This window comes from Mytilus trossulus, chromosome 4, assembly GCF_036588685.1.
Source record: "Mytilus trossulus isolate FHL-02 chromosome 4, PNRI_Mtr1.1.1.hap1, whole genome shotgun sequence".
Taxonomy (NCBI): Eukaryota; Metazoa; Mollusca; class Bivalvia; order Mytilida; family Mytilidae; genus Mytilus; species Mytilus trossulus.
In genome coordinates, this window is record NC_086376.1 from 28,967,701 (window position 1) to 28,989,394 (window position 21,694).

Here is a 21,694-nt window from a genome sequence, read left to right on the forward strand (position 1 = left end):
CAACCGTTTCAAATTTTTGTACTGTAAATTCAGAAATTCTTGCGTGCATTTATTATTGCGATTCTGAAAAATCCTGTTTAATTCATATAAAATATTAAAATTCGAGTTTGAATTATTGCTTTTACAACTCTGTCCAATTTTTTGCAATGATAAAACCCTTATAATTATTTCTGAATTCACAGTATTACAACCTGAAACTAAAATAACAAAAAAACAAAGTCCTTAGTCAAATTGCAAAATCAAAAGCTCAAACATATCAAACAAATGGATAACAACTGTAATATTCTTGACTTGGTACACACATTTTCTTATGCAGACAACGAAGGATTAAACCTGGTTTTATAGCTAGCTAAACCTCTCACTTATATGACAAAAGTAGAATAGTAGAATGCCTTAACATTAACAGCTGATTGTATCTCTTAATTGCAGGTATTTTAGATATCTTTGGATTTGAACATTTTGAAAAGAACAGTTTTGAACAAGCATGTATAAACCTTGCTAATGAACAGCTACAGTTCTTCTTTAACCAGGTGATCATTTTATTGTAACTATATTTTCTTTTGCTGATTTTAACAAAAATAAAAAATTGAACTTTGATATACTTATCATCATTTTCATTTCTAGGTTAATATAATGTATTATTCCATATTGATAAAACTTTAGTAAGGTCTTCTATATGTATGGGATTTTAAATAAATAAGCTTATTTCCCCTGTGGAAAAAGTATATTCACCAGGCAAAATGTCCTGTGCTTTAACATATATAATTTTAATAAAAAAAGGTTTGATGTTCTGGTACAATTGATTTTGGTAAATAATTTCCATTGCATAAATTTCTTTTGGAATATGTAATAAAAAAATTAATGCCTTTTGTTTTAGTAAATATGTAAAATAATACTTGTATCTCTGTAGCATGTGTTTAGACTTGAGCAGGAAGAATATACCAAGGAAGGCATTGACTGGAAGGAAATCAAGTTTGTGGATAATCAGCCATTATTGGTAAGTATTATACAAGTTATTTGATCAAATGTTGGTAGTTGGTCAAAACCTATAAGCCATATTAAAAAATAATACACAGGCTTTCATGACTGGCACATTCTTGGAATGAGTCGAGCGATTGTAATAATGTAATTTTACTTTCTTGCATCCAATAATTATAACAATAAACTGGATTATTTTATTTCCTTCACTTTTAGTCTCAGTGATTTGATATTTCAGATATCAGTGGGTTACAGAAATAAAACAAACATATGTAGATCATCAATTGTTTTGGAATAACATTCCAAGAGCAGTTTTAGTTTTAAACATATTTATTTATAGTGGATTGGGAAACAAGTTTTGCAACTTATATTAATCCCTTTCCACTTTGCGGGTGCGAGTGCTGCCTTGTAGCGGCATTAGCCTACTCTTTTTCCAAATCTACAAGAGTGTCTTTAACGTGCAAGAGATATGGCTCTCTCTTAACACGAGTCAGCCATTTATCGTCCCCTTCCGACGGACTATCATCTTTTCCTCAAGACCATACTCGCAAATGGTGTCAAGGGAGAGCCGAAAATCAGCAGTATCGTCAAGGACATTGTAAAATCATCTCTTGAATATTGCATGATAGGGAATTGGAAGAAAGGGCTTAAATACAATATATTAATAAACTTTGATTAAGTGATTTGAAAAAATAAAATCACAAAAACACTGCACTCTGATATTAAATCTATATATAAACATTTGTATTTCAAATATTGTTTTTGTTTTTGTATTACAGGATTTATTCCTTGCTAAACCCATTGGTATTCTATCTTTACTTGATGAAGAAAGTCAGTTCCCAAAGGTAAAACTGAATTACTGCATATTTATGGATAGATTTAAGTCAGTATTTGTAATTTAAGTTGATTGCTGGTCTAATTTAAAAGGATAGAATTTCTTATAACTTCTCCTGAATATATTTTATATCAGGCTCATTTACAAAATATGATAAAAAAATGAGTCGCAGATCTTTTTTAAGTCTACAAGTTGTGTGCAAAATTGTCTAAAAAAGCAGCAAAACCTGTTTAAAAGTCCATGGTTTCATCTGTAACAAATCAAACTCATGACCTTTCACACTTTCACAAGACGATCAAGGCAGTTGATTTTATCTGAAAAATTCTCTTTTGTGTTTCTATTAGAAAAAACACAAAATTTCATTCATTTAAATGAAGAAACAAATAAATATGGATTCATGTCTCAATGTTTATGAATATTGCAATACAGATCTAGACTGATTGTTTTCTGATATTTCACAATCCAAGATGGTTGAAGATCCACCATCTACCTTAAAAAGAATAAATGAAATAGTCCAAGGTCATTTTGTTTCTTGACATTGAAAAATAATTCTGAAAAGATTAAAAGCTTTAGTCATGATTTCTATATCAGTACTTTCTATGAAAATATTAGGAATTATCTCCCCTTATAATTTAAATATGTGTTCAAGGACAGTTAAAATACAATACAAAAGTATGTCTATAAAGCTGTATGATTCTGAAATGAGTTGAATGATAATTCTCCCTTTATTGTTATCAAGTTAATGAATGTATTTATGTAAGCTTATTAAAAATTGCGGATAAGAAATTTTCTATAAGTTTTGCCATATGTGTAATGGATTTAGGTAAATGTTTTTTCCTTCCATTAAAATTTTAATGAATAAGAACTTCTAAATCACTTAAAAGACACAATTCAATAATTATGATGATGGAAAAAAAAATGTATTTATAAAAGATTTTCTAGTTTCTTTAGAAAGAACTTTCCCTTTCTACTATTATATTATCTGAGTTACCTCCCCTTGTATGACTAAGATGAAGAAAAAATAATCCAACAAATAAATATTTTTATTTACAGGCTACAGATGCAACATTTGTGGATAAATTAAATAAACATTTTGGTAAAAACAGTTACTATGGCAAATCACAGCAGACTAAATCTAGTAAATTTACCATCAGTCATTATGCTGGAAAAGTAAGTTTTAAATCAACCTGTGTTTACAACAGATACTTTCTCTCATGGTTTTTAAAACTGTAAAGTTTTAACCTGATAAAGGCAGCTACTGTGGATTCATTTATTTTTGTGGATACCAAATTTTGTGGATCTTGAATTTTATGGTTCAGCCAAAGTCTGGATAAAACTTAATATAAATTATTATTTCGCTGAGCATTTAAATTCGAGGTTCACCTGTTCCCACGAGAGTTGGTATCCAACAAATAATAATGAATCTACAGTAGTTGTTTGTTTACCAGTAACAGATTTTTCAGTAACATAACCTTGGATGTATATAAATTATAAGAGTTTTTGACATTGGATTTACAAATGACAGCTGAAGTTCAATTTCTAAAATATTTTGTATAAAGAATAAAATATGTATAACAACAATTCACTTATGGAACTAAATGGTTATATGAGAATCTTGACTTATTCCTAGAAGTGATATAATAAAATTGAGAATGGAAATGGGGAATGTGTCATAGTGACAACAACCCGACCATATAAAAAAACAATAATAACAGTAGAAGGTCACCAACAGGTCTTCAATGTAGCAAGAAATTCCCGCACTTGGAGGCGTCCTTCAGCTGGCCCCTAAACAAATATATACTAGTTCAGTAATAATGCACGCCATACTAATATCCAAATTGTACACAAGAAACTAAAATTAAAAAAATACAAGACTAACAAAGGCCAGAGGCTCCTGACTTGAGACAGGCGCAAAAATGTAGCGGGGTTAAACATGTTTATGAGATCTCAACCCTCCCCCTATACCTCTAGCCAATGTAGAAAAGTAAATGCATAACAACACGCACATTTAAAATTCAATTCAAGAGAAGTCCGAGTCTGATGTCAGAAGATGTAACCAAAGAAAATAAAACAAAATGACAGTAATACATAAATAACAACAGACTATTAGCAGTTAACTGACATGCCAGCTCCAGACTTCAGTTAACTGATTGAAAGATTATGATTTCATCATATGAATATCAGGCACAATCCTTCCCATTAGGGGTTTAGTATCATACCATCATAACATATATGAGAAGAACATAACTCGTGTCATGCCAACAACTGGTTTTTGAATAAATGTGTTTAGTTCAGATGCAAAGACCCTATTAGTGAATCAATATTAACGCCAAAATAAGCAATCTTTAATGACCTGACAACAGTATCGTAACTATATCCCTTCTTGATAAGTCTATTTAAAAGTTTTGTTAGTTTCTGAGATGAATACTGACATTTCTGTGCTTTATAAAGAATATTTCCATAAAAAATTCCATAAAAAAAGTCTGATACAGTGACAAATTTTTATTGATCAAGTGATTATCCAAATTTTATTACCCACCTACGATAGTAGAGGGCCAATATGTTTTCTAGTCTGTTCGTCCATTTGTCTGTCTGTCCTGCTTCAGGTTAAAGTTTTTGGTCAAGGTAGATTTTGATGAAGTTTAAGACAAATCAACTTGAAACTTAGAACACATGTTCCCTAGCTATGATTCTTTCTAATTTGAATGCAAAATTGTGGGGCATCTGTGTTCATTCTTGTTATAATATATAAGTTGTTGATTGGTTGCAGTCATATATGTACTATGATGTTGTCAATTATTTTAAATTAACCTTGTGTCCAGTTTTGAAAACTGTTTTATTTTATTATTTAAATGACCAATACATCTACTAACTGTATGTCTCCAACCATATCTGATAATTAAATGTTTTATATGCTTTTCAGAATGTATCAAAATTATTTGGTAAAAAAATATGATTTTAACTTTTTATGAAGAAATAGCTCCTGGAAATATGAATGAAAATTTTATAATAAATATTTGCTAGGTTACCTATGATGCTTCTGAATGGTTAGAGAAGAATCGAGACTCGTTGCCTGCAGGATTACAAGAAATGTTACAAGGCAGTACTAATGACTTGGCTAAACTTATATTTAGAGGTATGTTACTGACCAGTAGTAACGACCTGGCCAGACTTATATTTAGATGTATAAAACCTGTGTTTTTAAAATAAAATTTCAAGTATATTTTTACCTTTTTTAGTGAAATTTAAAAGTTCCCAGGCTGAAAATAAACTGGCTGTTTGGTTTTATTTTTCATAAGTTATACTAAAATATTTCCTTTCATTTTCAAATAAGTGAATGTGAATAAAAGCAATTGATGTGAAACACAAAATATTCATACATTTCACATTTTTATTTTAAAGCTCAAATAACAAGAACTGGAACCCTAGCACTACAGTCAAGAAAATCCAGACATACAAGGAAGAGCAAGGTAAGAAAAGCTATAATAATTCACAACCTAGAAATGAATAAATAATTAAGATTGCAGATACCCTAACATATGATTTAGTTGAATGGAATTTCATATATTGCATATTCTTCAAAAATATTGATGACTTTACTTGTTATATGCATAAACATAATTTATAAAATTAATTTTATAAGTCGAAAACATATGTTGTATTTGATGGCTTTACAAAAGTGACTGACGGATGGTAGTATAACGTCTTACTTTTACTTACAGAGACCATCAGTTGATGGAGGCAGAAAGAGGAAGCAGACAGTCGGAGGACAGTTCAAGGTCAGTCATAATCAACTCTTTGTATTTCTATGAGGGAGTGCAGAACCTTGTTTTGGGACTCAGGGATCAGGTGTTTTCAAGCTCTAGATTTCAGGATTGATCCTTTTGGGATACGGGAATTCTTTTTTCAAATTTCAGGATGTCAGGATTTAAATTTCTTTAAATTCGGGACCTCTCAGGATTTAAATTTTTTAAGCCCAAGATATCCTGATCAGGACCCCTCCCCTCTTCTTTTTGTGTTAAATCTATTATATTGTATTGGACATTTATGAAATTAAAACATCTGAAAAAAAGTAAAGCTCATACTGCATGATCATTTACAAATATGATCTCTTGAGATCAGGGGTTTATCATATGTTTGTTACTTAATAATTTCAGAATTCTTTACAAATATTAATGGAAAGAATGACGTCTGCCACGCCTATTTTTGTGAGATGTCTAAAACCAAATCATGTCAAAAGTCCAGGAAAGTTTGACTCAGATTACATCAAACAACAGGTATATACATAAGTTATTTTTCCTTTCCAATACTCTATTCAGTCATTGAAATGGGGGTAGAGCTTTTGAAATTTATCCATATAAATTTGTTTGTTTAAATCAAGAAATGAAAATGAAGTTCTTCATTTAATTGCTTTCATTAAGGATACACATGGTATACAGTATTATTAATGTCCTATCAAAATTTATCAGTATTTTATAAGATACAATATATTGATCACCTAAAGTTGTAACCTTGAATTTTGAACTGAGGCAAATGTATTTTTTTACAGCTGTTATACACTGGAATGCTGGAAACTACAAAAATAAGAAGAGAAGGTTTTGCTGTCAGACCAACATTTCCTGAATTTGTCGACAAGTAAGTTGTGAAGTGAATATAAAAGGGAGCAAAATATATCAGAGGGCAAATCCAACTCATAACTGAAAATAAACAGACAATGCCTTGGCTAAACAATAAACACAAACAGACAGGCACTAGTATAGAAAACACAACATAAAAAACTAAAGACTTAGAAACATAAACCCCACCAAAGCCTGGGGATGATCTCTGATGCTCCAGAATGATAAACATATCCTGCTTCACATGTGGCACCTATAAATTGTTTTCAGACTTTTTATAAGCCTGCTTTTTCAATTATAATGTGGTTGTCTAGTAAAAGGTACACAAACCTAATGTCAACCTTATATTTAATATTCAATAAGCAGGAATATGATGTTTTAAAAGTAGTTGTTGTTTGGTTTGTTGTTGTGCTTCATAAGTGTTTCTCGTTTTTATGCCCCCACTGTAGCGGAGGGGGCATTTAGTTTTACCCTTGTCCATCTGCACGTATGTACATCTATCTGTATGTCTATACCTCCCAAAATTGGTTTCCATTTTCTAACTTGAGTTTGCCTCAATCAAATGTTATGAAACTTATACACAATTCTTATTAACCCCAAAATACAGATAAAATTTTAATTTTGGTGGGGTCACTTTAACCATTCACAAGTTATGCACCTTTATAAATTGAAGAAAATGCAAAATTTTCAGTTTCCATTCTCCAACTTAAGTTGCCTCAATAAATGAACCTTTATACACAATGCTTATTACCACAAAACACAGATCATGTTGAGTTTTGGTGACGTCACTCTAACCATTATCGAGTTATGCCCCTTTATAAATAAAAAAAATTGCAGTTTTCTTTCTGTAACTTAAGTTTGCCCAAACCTATACACAATAGTTATCATCACAAAATCACTTTTATCGTTCTTGAGTTATGTCCCTTTATAATGTTGTATGCAAACAAGGGCTTCATCTGTGTCCATGGGGACACATTTCCATTTATTTATATAGACTAGTCCTTTAGTTTTCCCGTTTGAATGGCTTTACACCAGTATTATTTTTGGGCCCTTTCTAGCTGGCTCCGTGTTGAAGACTGTTCTTTACCAATAATGGTTCACTTTTACATTTGTGGCTTGGCTGGAGAGTTGTCTCAATGGTACTTATACATGTACCACATATATATATTTTCTTATATCTATTGACATTATTTCATACTTTTCTTTACAGATACAAAATCATAGTATGTAAAGCAAGTTTACCAGGAACAAAAGAGAACTGTTTGAAGATTTTAAAAGCCAGTAAAATAACTGGCTGGCAACTTGGGTATGTATTTGAAATACTTTGAAAATTGGAGAATTTAAGGTCCCAGATAAATGAAATGCTGTGTATTTAGTATCTTCATTTGTATAAAGAATTTCATATAAAAAATTGGATATTTAAAAACGATACGACAGACCCTTGATATTTTGTAAAAAAATATTGTGATCTTATAAAAAAAGGAAGTTTGGACGGTAACCTCTTGGATATGAATGTATATACTGTATATCAACTTGTATTTTTATTATTGTATTTGTAGAAAAACTAAAGTATTTTTAAAGTATTATCACATAGAACAATTGGCAGACATCTTTAAGTTAATGGGAAAATCAGCGGTAAAGCTACAAAAATGTAAGTGATATTAATTGTTAGAAATATCATTCCACTCTACTTATACCATTCAAAATTTACTTATAATTTTTTTTCTGTAAAGTTGAATTATTGGGGGTACTAACAGTTTGATGAGCATTTACAGGCCTTGCCCCTTGGGTTCCATGGCCCAGCAACATTGAAATTTTATTAATATTGCTGTCCATCAGATTCCCTTATCATATTTTTCTGCCAGCAGGATATATCTCTGTGTCAATAGTTTATTTCATTAAATTATTTTACTTGCAAAATTTCCAACAATGGAATTAAAAATCTTCCTGCCAAAATATTTTTCCCAAAAAATTGAGATCAGCTTTTTTTCATATTTAACATCTCAGTGAAGGGATGGAATAATATCAGAATTTTATCAAATATACTGTTACCTTTTCAAAATGAATTTCTTTGAAGTAAATGAAGGACGCATTTGACAAAAAGTTATCTCAGTAACTTGCATAATTCATATTGATTAATTACTAATGTTTTTAATTTCAGTGGTAAGGGGTTTTCTGGGAAGATGTGAATATAAAAGATGTCTAGCAAGGGCAAGACACGAAGCAATGAGAGTTCAACATTTACTGGAGAGCATTCAGAATCTTAGTATAGATCTTAGTAATCACCAACAGGTGGCGCTACTAAATGATCAAAAGATTCCAAAAGGTACTTCTGATTTAATTGCACCTAAAAAACATACTTCCTGTAACTTCATCGGATAATTTACTTACTTTTCGTATGACAAATAGTGATGATTTTTCTGACCCCCAAAAAAATGGTCAGAATGAAAATTTAAGGGGAAAAAAATATGGAAAAATAACCTGTATTCCCTGAAATTAAAACTTGTAATTACACCACAATATAGGGGCCAAACAGTTCAGTTAACAGGATGTTATGGCAGGTTAATCACTTAAATTTTCTGAGCAAAGTAATTGTTATATTTGTTTAATAGAGTGACAGGATATAGAAAAATTTATGATAAAATTAAACGAATGAAAATCAAATATGCTTAAAAGATATGATAAAGTTTAAGCAATAAAAAATAAAGCTCTGAAAGAAATACAAATTTTCCCAGAAGTTTATGCTGTCAAATCTAAAATTAAGAATAAAAGAAATTATTCACCTCAAATTTAAATATCTGAAACCATAAAAAGTGTTTTCCACAAAAATTAATTAAGGGTTAATATAAAAAATGTAAAAACATTAATTTTCGTGGGGTTAAAATTTTGTGGTTTTGTCTCTCCATGAGATTTTATGAGGATTTAATTTCGTGGTTTCCGTAAATGTAAGTGGTATTCTATAGAGGTTAAATGTTCATTGGGGTTTTGACTTCATTGATGTATTCTTTCCACGACCTAAATGATATTAAATCCTACACAAAAATTTCTGCTTTAACAATAGTTGCAATATAATTTTCAGCGTTCTTTGGAAAGTATGAAGAGAGTGATCAACCACCATATATTCCATCATTTAATTCTGATGTTATATCTATACAACCATCAATGAGAAGTTACGAACAACCTGCTAAGGCTCCCACAACCTCACGAGAAATGGGAACTCAGGTAAATATATATCTTGGTGTAATAACAAGCAGAATACCTGAATAGGAAATGGCTCTGTGTTAAAGGCCAAATTTTGACCTATGATTGTTTACTTTTTATACATATAGACTTCAATGGCCAGTTGGTCTCAGTGACACTCACACTACTAATTCTTCTTATTAAAAAATGAGACAGCAACCTAAGAAAAATAATAACCAAATGAATTCATTTCATATTTTAAAAAGTTTTAAGACATAGAACAAAGAATTGGTATAAAGTTTTAAGTTTGTAAATTTATTTTGGAGATACATAGTAGAGTAATTTGTAGTAATTACTGTGGTTTATTAAAAGTTTAATCATTCAGAAAACAAGGGACTATTAATTTTATATATATTTGCAGGCCAGTAGTTCAGAGTCTGAATTTTCTGATGATGAATTTAAACCTATATCATCCACTAACTATGGTCCTCCAGGGACAAAACATGCTACAATTCGATGGTTTAAAGAAACACAAACTCAACAGGTGTATGACCCTGTCAATACTGATGGTAACTTTATAGCGGAATGGTTCCATGGTGTCATTAGCAGGAAGTAACTATCTCAGTTAATAAAATCGTGAAAGTATTCCAGAATTTCACTACTGGAGACTTTAGTGGATTGAGGAAAACTTGCATTTTCATAAATATTTGATTTAATTGTTTTGCTTATCTCTACATACAAATCCCATACAAAATTTGTAATTTTATAACATTTGAATATGTTTTTCACCTGTACCAATAAAACCCACAAAAATTGGTATCCAACAAAAATAATGAATCCACAGTGTTCTTCTAACTTCAAACCTTATGATTTTTCCTTCTTTCATATAAATGAAACAACAATAACAGTTATAATGCAGTCAGTTGTATAATCACTGGTTGTTAAATACATTTTAATAGATGCATGTGTTGTAATAACTTAATTGTTTTCAAAATTCCAATGACATGTATTATTTTTGGACCTCACAGTTAAAAAAACTGTAAATTCAGAAATGTTTGTATGCATTTGTTACATGGATTGTTGGATATTGGACAACAATAAGATTATTTATTAAGAAATGTGAGTTTTCACTTTTGTGAAACCTATTATTTTTTGCAATAATAAAAACATCACAACATTTTATAATTTTTAGTTTGGCACTGTACCATTTTACATCATGCAGTATATATATATATATAATTGCATTGTAGACATTCAGTAATCTTTCAGTAAAATTCAATTAAAATGACTGTATAATAGGCTATTTTTTTTAACTTGGATTTATTTTTCATTATGGAATTTGCATAATTTCATGTGTTTAAAATTTTTAATAAATTCCATGTTTATTTGGTATTATATTCTTTTGAATGGTAAATAACACATTCTATAAAATGTATTTTGGTTAGATAGTGTTGTGCACGGAATGGTAAATTTTATTGAAAATATACTATTTTCTTTGTAATCATGGTAATAGAAAGTGTTGTGCGCAGCACAGAACATTTCAGTACAGAATAAACATGGAATTTATTAAAACTTTCAATAACAAGAAATCAATCAAATTCCATAATTTAAAATAATTCCAAGTTCAAATAATAGCCTGTTGTATGTACTTACAGAGCTTCAGAAAGATTATTAAAGAGTCAATCAGTTGGATGTTTCCTCATCAGGGTCAGCGAGAGTAGATTTGGTTACACCCTCTCTTTCAGGTAATTATATTAAAGTAACTCCACCTAATTGAATATCATCTAAACAAATATATTGGCTATTGTAATATTATTTCAAAACACCATATTATAAGAACTCAAAGCATGAAAATGTGAAAGGGTATAAAACCTTTTTTATTATTTTGGCATGTGATTGTTTAATATATTACTTCAATATGTAAGAGTTGTTGGTAACAAAAATGTAACTTTAGGCTTTTTTCTTTCTTTTTTTCAGGGCAAAAGACAGATCAAGACACTATATGATAGACCAATTAGCTAATAAAAAGTTCATTATAATTGGAGAGAATAAAGTTCATAGAACGTTGACAGACTTAGTGCACTATCACAAAACGGTAAGAAATATATACCAAAACTTCTTAAAGACGGGTCAAAGTTATCAGATAGTCACCCTTTAAAAAATGTAGCATCAGTCTTAACCATACAAATATACCATTGATACACAAAATATAGATTTTCAAACCCTTTTACCTTCTGAGTATAAAACTACTGTGGATTCATTATTATTTGTCTGATATTAATTTTCGTGGTTATTACAGGTGATCCATGAATTTAAATGTTCAACAAACTACAAATTTTCAATAGGGTTGAATGCAGATTTTGGCAAAACCACAAAATCAAATATAAACAAAAATACAGGTTTTCACCAATCCACAAAAATTGATACCAACTAAAATAAATGAATCGTATGTCTAAACAATAAAATTGAGAATGGAAATGGGGAATGTGTCAAAGCAGCAACAACCCGACCATAGAGCAGACAACAGCCGAAGGTCACCAATGGGTCTTCAATGTAGCACGAAACTCCTGCACCCGGAGGCATACTTCAGCTGGCCCCTAAACAAATATGTATACTTGTTAAGTGATAATGGACGTCATACTTAATTCCAAACTATACACAAGAAACTAAAATTAAAAATCATACAAGAATAACAAAGGCCAGAGGCTCCTGAAATGGGACAGGTGTAAAATTGCGGTGGGGTTAAACATGTTTTTAAGATCTCAAACCTCCCCCTATACCTCTAGCTAATGCAGAAAAAACAAACGCACAACAATACGCACAGTTAACTCAGTTTAAGAGAAGTCTAAGTCTGATGTCAGAATATGAAGCGAGAATGTGTCCCCAGTACACAGACGCCCCACTCAAACTATCATTTTCTATGTTCAGTGGACCTTGAAACTGGGGTCAAAACTCTAATAATTATCATAGAGAACATGTGTACTAAGTTTCAAGTTGATTGGACTTCAGCTTCATCAAAAACTACCTCGACCTAAAACTTTAACCTGAAGCGAGACAGACGAACAGGCGGTTGGACAGAAGAATGGAAGCACAGACCAGAAAACATAATGCCCCTCTACTATCATGGTTAGGGCAAAAAATCATTAGGTTGTACACATTTGTCAGGTAAAAATACTTATGCCTTGATTTCAGTGTCATTATTGCAGGACAGTTATAAGTAATTTTACAAGTCCACTGTATTTTATCATTAAACTCATTTATTTTTCAGAATAAATTATCTAATTGGGATGGTTTTCTTCAAGTTCCTTGTGGACAGGTGAGAACTTGTTAAAATTATAAAAATCCTTTTATTTTTCAGATTTATTAAATTATTAAATTCCTTAAAAAAAATAACTTGCTATTTAATGGAATAAACATTTGTTTATAACATTATGTATGACATAACTGAAGATTATTTTTGTTGGCAAAACAAAGTTTTTGTTTGGAAAAATGTATGAAATTTCTTCAAAAGTACAAATATCTTTGGTTAGAGCTGTAACATTATCAATAAATCATATATTTACAAATCAATTGCAGATTTTTTATCTGTTTATAATCTATATCAAGGTTATGCAAAAGGTCTTTCAAATAGTGTGAATGACTAGTTTTTTTCCTAACATGTTTTTGATTTTTGGTGTTTTTAAAACACCACTTTGAAGCACAGCATTTAGGCTGGTTCGTGGTGGGTTAGTTTTTTATTGGTGAAGGAAGCCTGAGTGCCTGGAGAAAACCGCTGACCTTTGATAGGAAAACTGGAAATCCTAGTCAATTAAGATTGCAGTCCAGTGCACGGTTGCACGAGTGTGGTATGAACTCACAACCTCAGTGTTGACTGGCTTAAGTGATTACAGCAGTACCTACTTAGACCACTCAGCCACCAAGGTCCCCAGTTAATTTATGCTATGATTATGTAATTTTTGTTGCAGATCAAGTACAATTGATTTTTTTTTTTATACAGGAACGTGGGGAATGTGATTACCAGGATCTTATGGGAGAGAACTTTTATTTTACTCTTGAAGAGGAACAAAAAAAGGTAGGTTATACAATATTTTCCTATTCAAAAATTAAATATATGCTTCAATGTGTGTTTCTGGAGCTTCACGTTAACTAATACTAATTTTAATTATTTTACTAAGTATCTCTACATTTTCAAACTGTTCTATAATCAAAAGAAAAATAATAAAATGAGTGCTTTTGATTTTCATTCTGATTTTCAAAAGTCTTTACCTTTTCCTTCTTTGAAATCTTTTCTAACTAATATAACTCCCTTTTTAACCAATTCACACTGTTAACACATCAAATAGACACAATACTATAATAGGCATACTAACATCAGTCGTATTTAGATATATTTGTATCTGAAGTTGTCTATATTGTTTACAGCCTGTATATACCATACTAACATCAGTCGTATTTAGATATATTTGTATCTGAAGTTGTTTATATTGTTTACAGCCTGTATATACCAGACAGAGACAATCAGCAGTGATAGTAAGATTTTTATTAATCACCTGCTTTTAGCTTGCGGAATTTGCTGAGAACTAAACATATTGTTAAATATCATTGCTGTAGAAATCACTGAAAACTAAACCTATTTTTAAGTATCATTGCTTTCATATGTTTTTCTTTGCTAGTTTTTGTTGAGCCTGCAACTTTTGTTGCAGAAAGCTCGACATAGGGATAGTGATCCGGCGGCGGTGTTAGCTACCTTCTTAAAAGGTTTATATTTTAGAAGGTGAAAGACCTGGATGCTTCATACTTTGTTATAGATGCCTCATGTTACAAAGTTTCCGTCAGTCACATGTCCAATGTCCTTGACCTCAATTCCATGGTTCAGTTACCACTTGAAAAAAAAGTTCAGAATTTTTGTAATGTTGAATTCTCTCTTATTATAAGTAATAGGATAACTATACATGTATTTGGTATGTGCGTACCTTGCAATGTCCTCATGCCTGTCAGACAGTTTTCACTTGACCTCGACCTCATTTCATGGATCAGTGAACAAGGTTAAGTTTTGGTGGTCAAGTCCATATCTCAGATACTTTAAGCAATAGGGCTCTTATATTTGGTGTATGGAAGGCCTGTAAGGTGTACATGTCCAACTGGCAGGTGTCATCTGACCTTGACCTCATTTTCATGGTTCAGTGGTTATAGTTAAGTTTTTGTGTTTTGGTCTGTTTTTCTTATGCTATATGCAATAGGTCTACTATTTTTGGTGTGTGGAAATATATTATGATCTATATGTTAGTCCCGCAGGTTTTATTTGACCATGACCTCAATTTCACGGTTCATTGCACAGTGTTGAGTTTTTGTGTTTTGGTCTATTTTTCTTAAACTATAAGTAATAGGTCAATTATATTTGTTGTATGGAAGCATTGTTAGCTGTACATGTCTGCCTGTCATGGTTTATCTGACCTTGACCTCATTTTCATGGTTCATTGGTCTTTGTTTAGCTATCTTGGTTAATATTAAGTTAATGTGACAGTTGTAATAAAGCTTTATACTTAGGACTATCAACATAATATCAATGATTAGTAATGAAGGCCAGACATTTCAGTGTGTGCACTCTTGTATTGCAGTGTAACTGTATCATGATTGCTGTTCAGATTTTATTCCTCATTGTATATTGGTGTAAATTAGCATGGTACTTGATATAAGTTCATCCATTTTGATTTAAAAATACATTATGCTATGTTTGTCATTTATGTGTTGTTGTATAGCATGTATTGCCATGTTTATTGGGCTGCTAGAATTAATCCTTACTTTTTATTCATTTTTAAAATGGACAGGTAACCAAATTAACAATGCAAAGGTATTGTGATTATTAAAGACTACTTTTATTCAGAAAGTGTATCTTCACATTAGATCCAATAAGTTCTCTGATCATTACAATATTAAATAAACAATGGAACTCACTTCTCAAATGTTTTGCCAAATTGACTAATTCTGTTTGAAAAACAACATCATAAAATCAGAATATAAGATTTTCTATTTTAGTATCAGTTTGATGAAGTTTCTGTTGAATATTAAAAAAAATAATGCATTTTCCTTTAGAAATTTATCTTGCATGAGATTGATCGATGGATTGTTGGTGTTTTAACGCCACTCAGCAAGCTCCACTTTTGAGCTTATTTGTGGCAACCAGTTTTTATTTGAGGAGGAAGCCAGTGACCTTCGATAGGAAACAATCCTAGTCAATTAAGATTGAAGTCAAGTGCACATGCAAGGGCACAGTTCAAACTATATCCTTAGTGTTGACTGGCTATAGTGATAACAGTAGAACTACTTAGACCACTTGGTCACTGATGACCCCAACTAGCATAAGATGCTAAAGCTAGATTTTATATAGAATATCAGCACTTTATTTAGGTTTAGATCCTGAATTTTATTTCCAGATTCCCTTTAAGTCATTATCATTATATATTTCAACCCTATCACTTTTTTTTATCTAAACTTGTCAAGACCTTAACCCTTTCCTCCATTGATTTTTTTTTTTTTTTTTGCATACTTGATTCGCATAGGATTTTTTTAATAAAATGCTGAACATATGCTTTAAAGTATTAAGGCATTGCGAAAAACAACTATTTCATCAAATAAATTTAAGTCGGATATTCCTATGATATTCCTTTTCATATTGGATACAAATTTTATTAAGTCAACTGCAGACACTTTGTAGTCAAAGTGTTTCAACTGAGGTACTACACAGGTGTCAAAAGGCGTCATTATGGAGTAAGGGGGTGGCGTCAAAAGGCGTCATTATGGAGGAAAGGGTTAATTAATTAAGGGAAGGATAATTTCATTGTAATGTATTGAAGACTGAATAAATATATTTTGAACACAGTATACACTTATTGTGCTTTCTCTTTTGTGTACTATATTTTGAAAAAAAAATGTTGTCTTGTCATATATTTTTAAGAGATACATGTACATGTACAATGTTTGTATCTTGTTATTAAAAGTAACCTTATGTTTAAATAAATGTTCAAAAGTTTTTTTAAAGGTTTTAGAAAAACATCAGAGAAATGCTCTATTATTGTAAATGAAAGTTTTAAGATAAGATGCAAATGAACTTAATTTCTTAAGTTATCATTTAGAAACAACACTATATAATAATCAGAAAGTTAGATTGGTCTTGATTATAATCAAACTGTAATGATACAGATATTACAACCAGTAGGGAACAGTTATGACACCAGCTTATATTTTATTTTAGAAAGGAAACAGAATAAGCAGAAATGTGCCATCTCATGCTGAAGGAAAGAGGATATCACAACCAGTGGCCCCATCTGTTGACAAAATACCACCTCGTCAGTCCCAGGTAATCCCAACCCCTGATAAAGTACCACTTCGTCAGTCGCAGGCAGCACCACCTATACCACAGAGAAACTACACACAGTCGCAGAATCATGATAGACAGTCACAGGTCAGCGGACGACCTTTACCCAAGCGACCTGATGAGGCTTATCAGAGATTGCTACAGAATCAGGTATTGTAATCTGCTATAATACATGATGTTCAAAAGATAGATTGTTATGAGTAGATATAGGAAGATGTGGTGTGAGTGCAAATGAGACAACTCTCCATCCAAGTAACAATTTAAAAAGTAAACCATTATAGGTTAAAGTACGGCCTTCAACACGGAGCCTTGGCTCACACTGAACAACAATTAAGCTATAAAGGGCCCCAAAATTACTAGTGTAAAACCATTCAAACGGGAAAACCAACGGTCTAATCTATATAAACAAAACGAGAAACATGTATATATTACATAAACAAACGACAACTACTGTACATCAGATTCCTGACTTAGGAAAGGTGCAAACATTTGCAGCGGGATTAAACGTTTTAATGGATCCAAACCTTCTCCCTTTTTCTGAAACAATAGCATAACATCACAACATAGAAAAACACACGATAAAATATCAATTGGCAGATTCATGACCAACACGCTAACAAACAAATTCAAACAAAGACATGGCAGGACATCACTGAGAAATATTTAACCAATCAAAATTCACTTTAGAAAAAAAACGGTTTTAAAAAAAATAATTATAATCTTGAAGTTTATACAAATGTAGTAAGAATAAATGGAAAATTGAAGATATTACATGAGTATGTTAAATATTGCATGATATACATGCATTGTTTTGCTAAAGATTGGTGTGCTTTTTATTTAAGTGATGTTATTTAAAAATTAAAATACTATAGCTTAACTTTATGAACAAATTGTGTTGTAAATAACCTTATATTAGAGAAAAAAAGGATATAATGTAGATATCTATGAAATTAGTAATCGATCAAAAACAAAAAAATTCTTATATTTTATATTACATTATTTTTTCAAATGGTTAATGATTGTGGTTAAATTAAAAGCTGAAGTTTTAAGCAAAGATTTAGGGATATAGGGGTACAAAAAAGTGGGATTGTGGATACAAGGGGTACAAACAATGGGGAAGTCTATAGAGGGAGTACAAAAAAGTGTGGATGTGGATAAAAAAGTGGGAAATTTGGAGAAAAAAAATACAGACAAGGGCAAGATTTCGGAAATGTGCACTCTGTGTCACACCCTCAAACTATGTGGAATTTCTGAAACGAAAAAATTAATTCCAATTATTCAATTATTTTTTTTAGAATGAACAGCATGGTTATCATTGAAAAGACAGCTGGTGGACATATCTATAGACAATCATGGAATATTTGTGTTGTACTTCTTTATTAACCAGTATAAATCACTGCTGATCTACTTCCTTCAGCTATATACAAACATATGTAAACAGATTGAGCAAAACTGTAGATATAATTGACCAAAGATTTAATTTAATTTGCTGTACATTTGTGGACCAGGATACTTACCATTACCAAAAACTTTAAACTAATGCAAGATAAACAAACACACAGACCAGAGAACAGACTGAAGAACAGACTGGGTCGTAATATAGTAATCTAGTAATCTATGTCTGTTTATACTTGTCTTGTATCATTGAAACAACTGGTCTCTGAATATCTTAGTCCATAAAGTTCATACCTATACCTCGATCATCCAGTCATTCCAATAAAGCAAGAATTTGTTATTTTAGGAAACAGTGTTTTTTGTGCGTGTTAAAAAAAGGAACCCATGAATATTTATGAGATTTTAAAATACCATAATTGGATTGTTTATCAATCGACATTTATAATTTTATATCCTACCATAACAGTTTTTGAGGGGTATATAGGAATCAACTTGTTTGTCAATATGCTTTGTAGTTGTATAATATTGATATTGATTAATAGACAGATTTGAAAAACAATTTCCCTTCTTTACTTGTTAAAGGGAGATAATTAATATACCAATACATGTGTATTACAAAAATTATTTAGGGGTCTTCTTTTGCGAGTTCACTCACAGCTCTAGTTTTATTTCTATAACGGACTATTTTGATAAATCAGTTTCAAAATTTCACAAATATTTGATGGATATTTTAACCTTTATTTATATCTTATGTTTAGAGTGTTTCTAGTTGTTATATTCTCAGATAGTTTATTGTCCATTTGTCAAACATTGTTAATTTTCATTGTAATTAAAGATATGAAATTGTTTATACATTTGATGTGCATTGTGTATATTTTTTAACTATTTTTGGGATAGTATTTTTTTACATCCTTTAATATCAATATAATTGTGAGGCATAAGTTAACTGTTATATTAAAGCCAAAATTTTTGAAGAAAAATTTATTTTCTGCTTTTATTCCTAGTTCATTTGTCAAACTTTTATATGCCAACTGCATATTGCCTTTGTATTGTCCAAGATTGATGCATCATGCTGTTAGATGCCACAAAATGAAACCCAACGAATTAAATTGAATACTCAACATAAATTTGACAGCAATGATTTTGTGAATGCATTATATTGTTCAGCATTAGTTATAAAAACTCAACCTTTTGTTTATTGTTTTATTTGAATGTTGTTATTGTTCAAATTTTGCTGACACATTTTTTTCCATGTAAAAGTATATAGCTTAAGTTGCAAATGATAGGTTTGCAGTACCTGTCTTTAGTTTAGTTCAGGTCGCATCAAGTGTTTCACTTTGTTATACGCCTCCTCCAAAAGAAGGGTAATACAGTTTTACCTCTATCTGTCCAATGGAATTATGAGCTTCCGGAAATTTGTTATTTGTCTTCATGTGAACATGCTATACCATGTAATTCAGTTTCAGATTCATCCAAACCCCACTTCCTTTCTATAGAATTATATACATATATAGAGCTCATGATTGCCATGTTTGAAATTGTTGTCGCATTTTTAAGGGAACTACTTGAAAAAGCTTCCTGAATTTATGTTTTATCAGTCTTCATGTGATATACACTGTACTATACAATGTAATGCATTTTCAGATTACTCAATCATCAACTTCCTGTTCAAGGAATTCTAAAAACAGGGGTATCTTAAGGGATCAGTAGCTCAGTTTTACTTGTTCAGCATGTTAAAAACATAACTTTGATAGTGTTATTATAGTGTGTAATGATGTTATTCTGCTTATATGAATGTATGTGTGCAATCATTTATTTATGTTAATGTGCATTGATTTTTTTATACGATTTATATATAATAATATATTGTGGCAGTTGTTTTGAAAACCTTCTGCACTAATGCATTTACTGTTGAATAAAAATGAATAAATTATTTAATATTTCTAAACACATTTATTTATGAAATATGCAGGTCATATATTGCACTTTATCACAAGACAAATCTGTGGCTTTTGTGATTTGTAGAAATATACAACAGATGTATAGCATCAGAAAGTTATTGTGAAAATTAAATATTTTACAGGGTTAATGGCCAAAAGTAATATCTTATATTTCAAAGCATTGATATAAATGTGTTGCCACCTGGTTATTTTCAGTTGGGATTTTGCTTACTAATCAGACCAAATGAGATGGTTGGACCTGTTTAGATCTGTTTACTAATCGGTCTCTTTTATTTTATATCTACTGTCATGTTGTATTTTGATACTTAAAGAGTTTAAATTGTTATATTTGTAATAAATAGGCATCTGTAATAAAGGTTCTTTAAATATAGATTTGCTTATTTTTTTATTTAATGTCTTCAGTAATAAAAATGATTCTGTAAAATCCAACCTTCACAGAATTGTTTTTAGTCGATAGCGACTTTAGTCTGTCGGTCTATCCATCGATCAGTCCCGAAAAATAGTTATCGATCAAGTTTTAATTTTGTTCCAGTCTGATGATTATGAGCAGAGTTATGGTCCTTGGATTTAAAAATTCACTATTTTCTACAATTTTTTTTGGTCATGATTGAAGATGTAGATTTGAAAATTGATATTTCTAGTAATAAGTTTTCTGCACCTTTTTTTTTGTAATGATAGAAGATATTGATTTGATATTTGGGGTATTGTTTTATCATGATAAGTTACAGATCAAGTTTGAATTTTGTTATGGTCTGATGATTTTTGTTCAGTGTTATGGTCCTTGGACTAAGAAAATTCAGTTTTCTACAAAAACATTTTGGTCATGATTAAAGATGTTGATTTGAAAGTTAGTATATACTTTTATCATGACAGGTTACAGATCATTTTGTAAGGATTTTGATTTGTTCTGATGATTTTGTGCAGAGTTATGGTCCTTGGATTTACATAAATTATCATTTTTCGACACTTTATTAAGTCATGCTTAAAGATATTGACTTGATATTTGTTTAATAGTTTACACCTTGTCAAGTTAGAGATCTAGTTCGAATTTAGTTCCAATACAATGAACTTTTAATCGGTAGGGGACTAACAGAATGCTTGTTTACAATGGGATGACCATGTTATGAAGTTATGCTCCATGAAAACATTACAGGGATACCATAGCCCCTGCTTTTCAATAGAATAGTGAATGGATATGGGGAATGTGTCAAACAGATAAATTGATACAAGAGTAGAAAACAACCCAATGCCACTAATGAGTCTTATAAAATGCAGCAAGAAAATCAAGCACCTGTAGAAATACAAACATACAAATAAACCAATATTTTTAACCCAAAATAATTATATCCATCAT

The 21,694-nt window shown here is 30.7% G+C and overlaps 1 protein-coding gene across 4 annotated transcripts in view; it reads left to right on the forward strand.

Annotated features, from left to right (window-relative positions):
* LOC134715033 (myosin-IIIb-like) overlaps positions 1 to 20,710 on the forward strand; it is a 41,412-nt gene extending 20,702 nt beyond the window's left edge. For 2 of the 4 annotated variants that reach the window (XM_063576884.1, XM_063576887.1), the window contains exons 10-30: positions 430 to 530; positions 911 to 997; positions 1,758 to 1,823; positions 2,867 to 2,983; positions 4,838 to 4,949; positions 5,216 to 5,283; positions 5,536 to 5,592; positions 5,971 to 6,090; positions 6,363 to 6,448; positions 7,640 to 7,735; positions 7,989 to 8,080; positions 8,591 to 8,755; positions 9,509 to 9,651; positions 10,031 to 10,221; positions 11,265 to 11,354; positions 11,587 to 11,704; positions 12,878 to 12,925; positions 13,607 to 13,681; positions 14,104 to 14,139; positions 16,862 to 17,134; positions 18,280 to 20,710. In XM_063576884.1, coding sequence (XP_063432954.1) covers positions 430 to 530; positions 911 to 997; positions 1,758 to 1,823; positions 2,867 to 2,983; positions 4,838 to 4,949; positions 5,216 to 5,283; positions 5,536 to 5,592; positions 5,971 to 6,090; positions 6,363 to 6,448; positions 7,640 to 7,735; positions 7,989 to 8,080; positions 8,591 to 8,755; positions 9,509 to 9,651; positions 10,031 to 10,221; positions 11,265 to 11,354; positions 11,587 to 11,704; positions 12,878 to 12,925; positions 13,607 to 13,681; positions 14,104 to 14,139; positions 16,862 to 17,134; positions 18,280 to 18,303 — 2,165 coding nt within the window. In that variant the 3' untranslated portion in view covers positions 18,304 to 20,710. The remainder of the gene's footprint in view (positions 1 to 429; positions 531 to 910; positions 998 to 1,757; positions 1,824 to 2,866; positions 2,984 to 4,837; positions 4,950 to 5,215; positions 5,284 to 5,535; positions 5,593 to 5,970; positions 6,091 to 6,362; positions 6,449 to 7,639; positions 7,736 to 7,988; positions 8,081 to 8,590; positions 8,756 to 9,508; positions 9,652 to 10,030; positions 10,222 to 11,264; positions 11,355 to 11,586; positions 11,705 to 12,877; positions 12,926 to 13,606; positions 13,682 to 14,103; positions 14,140 to 16,861; positions 17,135 to 18,279) is intronic. The other 2 variants (XM_063576885.1, XM_063576886.1) reach the window with 2 other exon arrangements.
* The last annotated feature ends 984 nt before the right edge of the window (positions 20,711 to 21,694 follow it).